The 11,501-nt window shown below is 37.0% G+C and overlaps 2 protein-coding genes across 5 annotated transcripts in view; both read left to right on the top strand.

Annotated features, from left to right (window-relative positions):
- Positions 1 to 265: 265 nt before the first annotated feature.
- LOC107749920 (methionine adenosyltransferase 2 subunit beta-like) lies at positions 266 to 6,704 on the top strand. 4 transcript variants are annotated; one of them, XM_016565155.1, is made up of 7 exons: positions 266 to 378; positions 3,427 to 3,621; positions 3,753 to 3,867; positions 3,951 to 4,097; positions 5,129 to 5,325; positions 5,528 to 5,641; positions 5,926 to 6,704. In XM_016565155.1, exons 1-7 carry the CDS (start codon positions 349 to 351, stop codon positions 6,100 to 6,102), a joined length of 975 nt encoding a protein of 324 aa, XP_016420641.1. In that variant the 5' UTR covers positions 266 to 348; the 3' UTR covers positions 6,103 to 6,704. The 4 variants fall into 4 exon arrangements, with proteins under 4 accessions (XP_016420641.1, XP_016420642.1, XP_016420639.1 ...); XM_016565156.1 differs by having other exon boundaries at positions 5,132 to 5,325; positions 5,926 to 6,703; XM_016565153.1 differs by lacking the exon at positions 266 to 378 and adding an exon at positions 922 to 1,174 and having other exon boundaries at positions 5,926 to 6,703.
- Positions 6,705 to 7,353: 649 nt separating this feature from the next.
- The window catches only part of LOC107749921 (cysteine-rich and transmembrane domain-containing protein 1-like), an 8,658-nt gene continuing 4,510 nt past the window's right edge, over positions 7,354 to 11,501 (top strand). The window contains exons 1-2 of the mRNA XM_016565157.1: positions 7,354 to 7,609; positions 10,792 to 11,082. Of these exons, the coding sequence (XP_016420643.1) occupies positions 10,818 to 11,082 (265 nt within the window). The 5' untranslated portion in view covers positions 7,354 to 7,609; positions 10,792 to 10,817. The remainder of the gene's footprint in view (positions 7,610 to 10,791; positions 11,083 to 11,501) is intronic.

Consider the following 11,501-nt stretch of genomic DNA (forward strand, 5'->3'; position numbering starts at 1 on the left):
AATATAACGTCAACCAGTAACAAAAAAAAAAAAAAAAACTTGCTACCTCTTCCCACCCTATCCCTAAAAAGAAAAAAAAAGAAAAAAAATGTTTTAAACATTGTTGTAACTATAATATTTTGTTAATGACTTCATTTAACTGGGATAAAATCAAATCTTCTCTTCTCTTAAAATAAATAATTAAATAAATGAATAATAAACATAAATAGAAAATACAAAATTTGGGACTTCTATCCGAACACGGACCAGGACTTTTATACTGAAATCATCACTGTAGCTGCAGAACAAGGACATTAAATAACATTTTCATGCTAAAGGCTTCACGCTACACCTGCATATATTCCAAATATGCCTGGTTATAACTACGGGGATGATCAGGTAAATTTTAAACGGATTTAAATTGCATTTGTGTGATTTAATGTAGCCGTTAATGTATATATGTTCTTTAGAAATGTTAAGCTGCATCTCTGTAAGAAGCTAATAAAGCAGTTAATTCTATTCTTTGGTAAATGGTTTATTAAAACGACGTTTATTTTATAGAAATCTGCGTTTCTGAGTTAAAACGAAATATGTACGATTTCAAGCTGTTTGGAAACGTTTCATGGCCATTAGCTTTGTATCGCCGGATTTCTGTCTATTTCGAGGAACTCGTTCTTATTCTGCCTTTAATCCGTTTTAAAGTTTTACTCCTATAGAGTGTTTCAGTATTTTGTCATTCCTATTACAAATTCACTTGCGAATATGGCGACATGTTATATTGACTATAGTCTTAGATACTGCAAGACTTTGGTAGATAAAACGGCTTACGCGAACTAACGCGAAACTCAGCCGCATAGGAACTGCGCAAAAGTTCGCAGCTATGATGCGCTAGAACACTTGTCTTTGTTTTGGTCAAAAGCTGCTGTTTACGCTGCAAGGATGCCATAGAGATTCACTAATCTGCAGAACATAAACAGACGTCAGCCTTGCGTGCGTATGTTCTATAGATCATACCGGACGCGGGCCTCATTTGACAGCACGAGCCAGCCGTTCCAAGAGGGTTTAAGGATTGAGTGGCGCATTAAAAATAGAGGTCTCACCTCCAGGATATGATAACTGTAGCCACACTGAAATGAGTATCAGAGATAAAGAGCTTAAGATACATTTTAAACCCGGGCACGTTGAGCTTGTTCAGGTAAGACTGTTGGTCCATTTCTAAGGAAGCCCCTCCATGGTATACAAGCCAAAGCAAGTTTAATTCAAATGAATGCCTTATAATCCAAGTCGACCCGTACCGTGTAATTTTTTGTTTAACACAAAATGAAATACAAATTGTGTGTTATTGTTAAGGCATAGTTTAGTTTCAGTTGTGACGAGCAGATGAACGCAACTGATCATGTTTGAATTGATTAATACCAGCACTTTAAACTATAAGGAACATGAGTGCTACCTGACAAATTAGACATTAGTGCTTATTGTGATATCTTTCATTTCTGGCATATTAAAACTGCTGTGAGGTACTGATGTGTACAGTGCCATGCCATCTGTAGGTTAATCCCATTAACCAATTTCAAGTGTCTAGATGCAAGTCATTTGATATAGAGTTGCAGTGCTGGAGAGCAGATATACAACTATGGAAAACCAAATTTCATCTGTACAAATTCAAATCAGTAAACTGTAATTAAAAATGCATGTCTGTCTAAAGCAAAAATATAATCTATGCAAATAACGTGTGTAAATGGACTGTGAACATCTATAATGAGAGGCTGGTGTAATGACCCTTCACTAAGCTCCATCCCCAGACAAGCTTTACAGAATAACTGGAGATATTCATAAACATATTTGTGATTTTCAGTCAATTCTGTTTACAAATTGGTAAAAATGTTACTACTACCAAACAACCAAAATCCACTAAATGTCTTGAGGGTGGCGCTTCAGGGGCTAATAAACACCTGAGCGCAGCAGCTTCAGCATCGACTGCACAACAGCATCGAGAAATTTCGAGTGTCAGCTTGTGAGGCTGCATGTTTCAAGCGTCTGCAAATCATATAAATAACGAACACGACATTTGTATTAAAAAAGGTTCTTTCCTTTTTGTTTTAGACTGGGGTTAGCTGGTTGAGGAAGGTTAGGGGCGTTTGCTCACGTATGAAGTTGAAAGCAATGCTAGTTTAACACCGTTGTAATGTTCCAGGGCAATTTCTATATCGTCATAAGGTTATAACAATCGTATAATACAAATACAATGTCGTCATTTCTGTTACAAATATAAATCCACTAATGTAACTTACGTCCAGTTCTTGGTCAAAAAAGTGGAATTAGTAAATAGTAAGTACCAACACGGCTAATTTCAATTACCAAGACAACGTGTTTATAAGTTAGCCTACCTCACACATTGAAACAAGTGACTATCCAACATCTGAGGTAAATTGTATGTCGTCCAGTACGTACTTGGTCCTAACTTTAAAGGGGTCATATGATGCGATTTCATTTTTTCCTTTCTCTTTAGAGTGTTACAAGCTCTTGGTGCATAAAGAAGATCTGTAAAGTTGCAAAGACTAAAGTCTCAAATCCAAAGAGATATTCTTTATAAAAGTTAAGAGTTAGCCACACCTACCTAAAACGGCTCATGTACAGCTCATCAACACGTCGATAGCTAGATACTTCTCAACTTCTCAAGAACTTTGTAATATATCTTACCTTTCTTCAGTTGTTTTGCTGTTTGCAGAGTGGTCGCAAAAACCCAAATACTCATCGACACTGGCTTTCCCCATCAGTTGTCATTGATTAGACCTCGCGAATTGATATCAACTGCCAATGATGTTGTAGGGGCTTGTCTAGATTCTGTGAGGGACGACTCTCATTGGTTCTTTTGATTGTCAATCACATCTCGGACTTGATATCGTTCTATCTAGTATTTAAAAGAAATAAATAAAACAAAACATATCATAGACACAGCACTCATGTGCGTTATAAAATGCACCCATTGATTAACTTTCCAACAAATATCAATTATTTAGAAAACATGCTACTCACCCAGATTGTTGTCTACTACAAACATCTAACAGATACAAGGAACATTTGTGTTATGTACTGTGTTCCATTAAAGGCAGAGTAAGGGATTTCTGGTAGCCAATGTTTATATTTGAAATCACCAAATACTCTGCCTTTAATTTATCTGTCCAACAGTTATAAATTAAGAAACATGCCACTCACCCAGATTGCTTCATCTGGAAAGCATCTGTTGTCTACTGCAAACATCTAATAAACAAAGTAGTTTCACATACATTCTAAACCATAAATATCTTAAAGACATTATCTAAATGTTTATTTAACATCTGACATCTTGCAGATGAAAATGTGCAAAACATAGCAGAGTGCATGCATACAATGCAAACGCTGTGCATGCATACTTTTAGGGTAAATTTACTTGGTTCTGTCATTTAGAATGAAGTCTACACTCCATACCGGCGTGTGCTTGTGACTGGAGCCACAGGGCTACTGGGCCGTGCTGTTTACAAAGAGTTCAAGAACAATGACTGGGATGCTTTGGGGTCTGGCTACAACCGTGCCCGGCCTTGTTTCCTGAAGTGTAATCTACTGGATGAAGACGCAGTGCGAGGGGTCATTCAGGGGTTTAAGGTAACTCATTACCCTAACCAGTAAGATCACCCACTACTATTCTTCTACCACCAACACATTTATTTATTTTTTGTTCATACAGTCCATGTTTGATGTGTCAAAAGTATTTTTCTTTATTTTGTTAATGTCAGCCTCATGTCATTGTGCACTGTGCTGCTGAGAGGAGGCCAGATGTGGTGGAGCGTCATACTGAAGCAGCCATAAACCTGAATGTGCATGCATGTGCTTCTCTGGCCAAAGAAGCAGGTTAGCAGAGTGACAAATCTGTGTTAGATATAGTTTTAAAAAATGCACATTTGCTCAGTAAAGTTCATAATCCTTTCCCACAGGTGGCATCTTCCTAATCTACATCAGCACAGATTACGTTTTTGATGGACGTAATCCTCCCTATGGAGAAAACGATGCTCCCAATCCTTTGAATTTATATGGGAAGTCCAAGCTAGAGGGTGAAAGGGAGATTCTCAGACACTGCCCAGGTATGACGTTTTTCAACCACATCTGAAAGGATCTAAACCAGGACAAATCATAAAAAAAGTTTGCATATGTTTTTTGATCAGGATTTGACAGCTCATATAGTATGTTATAGGGCAATATGGATCCCATACTTGAGGAAAAATGCCTCAATTTTATTCAGATGCCCAAACTGATCAAAAATCTGCTGTTTGGTGCAGATCTTATTTATATGGCCAAAAGTAAGGTGGAATTTTGATAGCTTGTAATGTAAATCAGAGAGATCTTTATAACACTGGATATAATTGCATATCAGTTGTCACTTTACGTCTCCCAGTAATGTGCCAAAATAAGATTATATTAAAATTTTTAATTTTAAGATAAAATCTCTTTAGGTTTTATTGTGGGGGCAAAATGATAAAAATATTTGTATGCAATACAAAGTTGATTGAGAGATGTACAAATAAACATTTCTCAATAGCCTGATGTATCATATTTGATATATTACATCAAAAATGATGTATGGATAATCAACCAAACTTAAAGGGATAGTTCACCTTCAGTTGCTGGTCCCCATTGACGTCCATAGTATGAAAAAAAGAAAGAAAGAAAAAAGGGGACCGGCAACTGAAGGTGAACTATCCCTTTAAGTTGCTTCTGTCCAGTAAGTGCCTTGAACTATTACTAACGATATAGAAGTTATTCTTATATTTACTTTATAAAAATCTGTAAAGATTTCACAGCAAAAAGACATGTGTACCATAACCTGAAGGGGGACATTTATTAGAATTAAAACTATAAAAAGCCCTTTACTTCCAAAAAAGTATAAAACTATCAGTCAGATGACAGAAGGCATGTAGTAGATTGTGTGTAACAGGTTTTTTTCAGCAAAGTTTTGATCATGTTGATAATTTAGGGCCTTAGAAATTTGCAAATCAAATAAGATACAGTACTGTCTGCCATTTTATAGAGGTAAGCCTGCTACTATATTATTAGGAGTGCATAAAATGTATATTCCCTTTAAAAACAATCTCTGTTCTCTGTCTGTTGCTCTGAGCAGGCGCAGCTGTACTACGAGTGCCCATTCTGTTTGGAGAGGTGGAGAAGGTTGAAGAGAGCGCAGTGACCGTGTTGTGGGACCGTGTTCAGGAGGGAGCTGAGAGCTGCACCATAGACCACTGTCAGCAACGCTTCCCCACTTACACTAATGATGTGGCACGTGTCTGTCGGAACATGGCTGAGAGAGCCCTTCCGGTGAGCCGCTTGGTATAGACTTTATAGCAGGGGTGTCAAGCTAAGTTTAGGTCAAGAGCTGGATTAAACTAAAAGTCACCAAAGTAACTATTGGTGTCCCTGTGTAGAAAATGCATGCACAATATATGATCTACTGGAGCTAGTTAAGTCCAGAATCACCTTAACCACTCATTTCAATACAGCATGTTTCTGTTGCCCTCAGGACCCGTCACTGCGTGGAATCTTCCATTACTCTGCCAAAGAGCAGATGACCAAATATGAGATGGCCTGTGCAATAGCAGATGCTTTCAACCTGCCCAGCAGTCATCTAATACCAGTGAGTAAACAAAAAGCTGAAAAGATCCCCTCAATATATCCTCTGTCCTTCCTACAGTCAGTACAGTCTGTATATACAGTGCATTCCTTACCCTTGCCTGTAAGCACATGCATGTTACAGCTATATGTAGAATGTAGTCTGTTCATGTAAACATGCGGCCTTCCAGTTGAAGAAATCCTTAATGTCACATCTTTTCTCTTAACTTTGGTTTCGGTATGATCCATTTTGATCTCTTTTGTTCATTAACCTGGTATATGTATGTGTGTGTGTGTGTGTGTGTGTAGATGACAGAGCAGCCTGCTGGAGCAGGGGCCCAAAGGCCACAAAACGCCCAGTTAGAGTGCTCACGTTTGGAGCTCCTCGGCCTGAGTGTGGAGCCCACCCCTTTCAAGACTGCCATAAGGGACAGCCTCTGGCCCTTCCAGCATGACAAACGATGGAGGCAGACTGTCTTTCACTAAGGCAACAACTATATCCCAAGCTCCAGAAGAAAACAGGGCCACACTCTTTAAATGTTTAGCATTTCACTATTTCACTGAAGCACCAATCCTATTTCACAGCCCTGAATTAAAACAGGTCCACGCTTTTTACAAGTCCAGCAGCTTTGTTTGATGTTCAAGTATACATTTATTTTAGCCAACAGGTATTTCACCTTTATGTGTTTCTGTGCGATTTGCACTGCGGGTTAATAAGTCTGGCCTTGACTGTACTTGATGTTTCTTTCCTAAAATGTATTACTTTATGTAAATGACAAGTTGAAGACATGAATGTTTGATAAAGGAACATATGAGATCCTCAGTTTCTGCCGTTCCCTCTTTTTTCCTTTAAAAAATAAAAAATAAAAACCAGACATTTACTTGAGGACAAAAGAATGCAATATGAATGAAGTACCAGGAAGCTTGAGAAAATCAAACCTTTCTCTCTTGATCATTAAAGTTTATTTTCTTTTTTTAATTTACTTTTTTATTACTCTTTTTTTTATAATGGCATAAACTGGATACTTTATGTAACAGGAGTGTCATTTAAGGGTAGATAATGCTACAGACACTGAGATAACCGCAGCAATTATAACATCATATTACTTTGTTCCACAAGCACAGGGTCAAGAAGGTATGCCAGTAACCCTGCCTCATTATTACAGTATAAACATAAATTCTGTAAATGTAAATGATGACCATTTTTGTTGTTCTTCTCAAATTTAACCATCACAATTGATGAAACGATTAAAGTTCCCTTCGTCCTGCTGGTTTTTGTAAGATCCCTTTACCTAACAAAAGCCAGATCCTTAATTGCATAATCCTCTAAAAATGACATATTTGGTATTACTAGATAATACATTTTATAAATTCTGTAAGATTTTGTTTTATTATTTGCTTTGCTATAACTTTAAAAATAGTCAATCCTGTTACATAAAATTACAGTAATATGTATTTAAAATGTCAAAAGATGTTTAAAAACATGTTTATTACTTACCTTGCCATTGTGTAATCAAGGTATAATTAATAATGTTTAAATGCCTGAGATTAATCAGAACATTTCTGATAGTCGGATATGGTATCTTACAATATCTTATATTATCATTAGTAATATATTAAAGATGAAACATTATAAAAAAAACAAAAAAACTTGTGTTATCAAACCTCGTGACAGATGACTATGTTATTTCTTGTGTGGTGGTGACGTATGCTCAAAGAGGCGGGGTCACTGGGTTGCGCTCCACGCGTTGCTGTATAAGCAGTCAGCTGATATTACCGGGTATAACTTTCCAATGGGAGTCCGCGCACCGCTGTCTACGTGACATCACCGCGTCCGTTCTGACCGAATCGAGAAGCGTAATTTTGTTCGTGGTTGCAGCTTCAGCGGTTTACGGCCGACTTCAGCGACGAAAAAATAAAACACTGACACTGAAATACAACAAAGGAAGTATCGGAGCAATTCGCTGAAAAGAAACTCATTTTTCTTTCAAAGGTAAAAAAAGAACACTTTCTCTGCCTTTTCTATGAAAATATACGTTAACTAATTAATTAATTCTTTCTTTCTCTTTATTATTTAGTCTCTTTTGCTAGCGAATAGATCTGTTTGTTGGTCCTGTCAAACATTGACTATTGAATGGTAGGGTTGGTCTTCAGGGTTTTACCGCCCCTCCGTTAATCCCTAAACATAGTATGGAGCACAAAAAAAAATACAAATTTTTTTTGTCTTTCTCTATGATGATATGATGCTGTACTATTATTGTAAGTCATGGAAGATATAACGTATTTCATGATTATTCAAGTTTTTGTGTTTGTAGTGTAAACTACTGTGTTTTAGTAATGTGTCGCACATTTATTCGCGTGGGCGAATGAGATCCTGATCTTTGTTTGACAGCAGGTGAACAATCGTCTTCTTGTGACTGAATCAGATTCAGAGCAGTCCCCTGATTCTCATTATTACTGCAGTTTCTGTAGGCCTAACACTATACTGCATTCACTGTCATAGAGAGTGAGGCTTGTTAATGTATAGGTCAAAAACAATAGATGTATTTGAGACTTTCCATCATTAGTTCAGTTCTTCTGTCAGAGTCAGCTCATTTCAGTTGGTGTGTCTTTTAGTTTAGCTAGTTATCAGAGTGTACTGTGCTCCTTCTGATATTTTGATTAGTCATTTGCCCTTTAATTATCAGAGTGAAATGTTTTCAACAACTTTGTGCACATGAAATTGTGTGAATAATGAAGATTGAAGTATAAATCAAACGATCAGATTTAATTCATAAAAACATCAGTCTGTTTTTATTGGGCCCACGGCCTCCTTACTGGTGGCTCCTAAAACACACTTTAATACTATTTATACATGTGTAATACAAGTAAGTGGATATGTCCCTGTTCAATTATACATGGTATTTCAAAGCAGAAGTTAAGCATACAATTTTGAATTATGATTATCTGACAATATTGTCCAGGTTCACAGCAATCATTTTTTAGGGAAACGTGCCTTGTTTAAAGTGGATTTGCTCGGTGTGTATCAGTCATTTCAATCATCATTGTCTCTGTGTTGTTTGAGCAATGCATTGCCAACTGGTTCCATTAAGTTAATAATTTACCATCACTGAGTCAAGACAGCACTGTTTGACTTCAGCTAGATCAAATACTCTCAGTTCACTCACCACCGTTGTGTATTTGTCAGTGCTGATGCCATTTCCAGTGACAGAATATTCCTGTTCATGAGGCTTGATATTCATTGATCATATAAAGAGGTGTTTTTGGCCCATGTACTCAGTGATATTTAGAAATTATGACTCAACATAACATGATGCATCCACTGATTCAGATCAATGTATCATATTTAATGGAGTAAGGAAACTGCATCTTTTTTTCAAATTTTTTTTCTCTAAATGCCATACTTAACTTGATGTGAATGAAATATCTATATGACTGTACTTTTTTTCCTATTTTACTGAAATTCTATTCTATTCTATTGCTGTATTGAAATTAATGGTTCCTGTAGCCTCATTGTATTTTATGTTAAAGGGATAGTTCACCCAAAAATGAAAATTCTGTCATTAATTACTCACCCTCATGTCGTTCCAAACCCGTATGACCTTTGTTCATCTTTGGAACACAAATTAAGATATTTTTGATAAAATCCGAGAGCTTTCTGACCCTGCATTGACAGCAATGCAACTGAAATGTTCTCAGGCCCAGAAAGGTAGTAAGGACATTGTTAAAATACAGGTGCATCTCAATAAATTAGAATGTCGTGGAAAAGTAAATTTATTTCAGTAAGTCACCATGTGACTATAGTCCAGTGGTTCAACCGTAATTTTATTAAGCTACGAGAATACTTTTTGAACAAAAATAACAACTTTATTCAACAATTCTTCTCTTCCTTGTCAGCGTCCGCTGCCATTGACGAGAGTACTACGACGCATGTGTGCATTCCTGTGCATGTTCTATGTCAGCAGCACCACACGCATACATCGTGGCACTCATGAATGGCAGCAAACGCTGACAAGGAAGAGAAGAATAAGTCTTTTATTAAGAAGTGGAAGGTATTTGGTACAACACAGACCCTCCTTGGATCAGGACGTCACTCCAAACTGAAAGAAAGAGCCAGGAGGAAACTGGTCAGAGAGGCTACAAAGAGGCCGACAGCAACTCTGAAGCAGTTGCAAGAATTTATGACAAAGACTGGTCATTGTGTGCATGTGACAACAATATCACAAATTCTCCACAATTGTGGCTTGTATGGGAGGGTTGCAAGAAAAAAGCCACTCCTCAAGAAAGGCCACATGAAGTCACGACTGAGCTTTGCCAAAAAACACACCTTGAAGATTCTGAGGCAGATGAGACTAAAATTGAATTATTTGGCCTCAACACCAAATGATATGTCTGGATATAACAAAGTCTAGATGTGTAAACTTAGTAGAGACAGAGACATATCCCAACAGACTAAAGGCTGTAATTAAAGCAGAAGGTGGTTCAACAAAATACTGATGCAAGGGGGTGATCCTTTTTCCAACTCTTCCTTCTTATTGTTTAATTTTTTTCTGACATGTTGGTGTTATATCGTTCACTTTGATGTTATAAGTAAATACAGCTGGATAAAAACAAAATATGTGTCCATCTTCATTTCAGGCTGCAAAGCAACAAAATTTGATTTTTTTAAAGGGGGGTGATTCTTTTCTATACCCACTGTAAATCTTATAATGTTACAGACAATTTCTAATTCAAATATATATATATATATATATATATATATATATATTCTGTGAATGGTTTCTGAAGGGTCATGTGACTCGAGTAATGATGCTGAAAATTCAACTTTGCCATCACAGGAATAAATTACATTTTAAAATAGAAAGCAGTTACTTTAAATTGTAATACTATACAATATTACTATTTTTACTGTATTTATAAATGCTTGTTTGGCTTAGTTTTAGTGAACTGCAATAAGCCTGCTAGATACATGCATAGACTGTTAAAAACAAACAGACAAAAAAGGATGAATGCACTTTTAAACCTTTTTCTTAATACTTTTTAAAGATTTTGTAATAACTCAACTCCTGAGTAATACATTTTGTAAGTTTAAGAAGATGAGAGAACCAAAGGTGCACTTGATGTCATATGTCTTAAGCATGTTGTATAACTTATTTTTGCATTGCACTGTCGCAGGTAGCCCCCTCATCTGCAGTGTGCAGATGAATTACGAGCAGCCTCCCCCCTACACAGGGCCTGGCCCCACCGCTCCAGGATACCCCCCTCCCTCCGCTCCCGGATACCCTCCTCAGGGATACCCTGCACAGCCGTACCAAGGATATCCAGTCAATACTGACCAGCCCAACCCTGGTTACCCAAACTACCCTCCTGGACCCCCTGGGTCATACCCGGTCCAGCCAGGATACCAGGGGTACCCACAACCACAGTATGGAGGCCCAGTGTATGGGGAACCTCCTAAAAACACTGGTAAGATCCTTGATTTCCTGTAACATTGAACACATTTTCATTTACACATTAATCGGGTTAGTTTCACTCTTAACTTCCTCATAAACATCCTCATTTGTAACAGTGAGGTCAATGGATTTACACCAAACACAGCTAGTACAGTTAGTGGAAATGTTTGTTGCTCATAGTTTCTGCAACAGTCATGTAATAATTTCACTTGTACAGTACGTACATCATTTATAAACTGACAGTAAACAATAGTAAACTGAAATAAAATAAAAACGTCAAAATAATTGAAAAACTAAAACGAAACGAAACTAACAACAGTTATTGAAAAACTAACTGAAATAAAATAATAATTATCAAAAATAAATAATCGTTTTCATAATCATTACGTTCTCACCCCTTGGCGGAAAAATATACGAGCTGTGTGGAGGTTT

This window comes from Sinocyclocheilus rhinocerous, unplaced genomic scaffold (genome assembly GCF_001515625.1).
Source record: "Sinocyclocheilus rhinocerous isolate Xijiao unplaced genomic scaffold, SAMN03320098_v1.1 scaffold320, whole genome shotgun sequence".
NCBI classification, from domain to species: Eukaryota; Metazoa; Chordata; class Actinopteri; order Cypriniformes; family Cyprinidae; genus Sinocyclocheilus; species Sinocyclocheilus rhinocerous.

Excerpts from the sequence above, each read along its gene's own strand:
- LOC107749920 (XM_016565153.1), top strand. The coding sequence starts at position 1,112 with ATGAGTATCAGAGATAAAGAGCTTAAGATACATTTTAAACCCGGGCAC. Across the intron at positions 1,175-3,426 it reads GGCACGTTGAGCTTGTTCAG|AATGAAGTCTACACTCCATA; the intron begins GTAAGACTGTTG and ends TCTGTCATTTAG. Across the intron at positions 5,642-5,925 it reads CCAGCAGTCATCTAATACCA|ATGACAGAGCAGCCTGCTGG; the intron begins GTGAGTAAACAA and ends GTGTGTGTGTAG.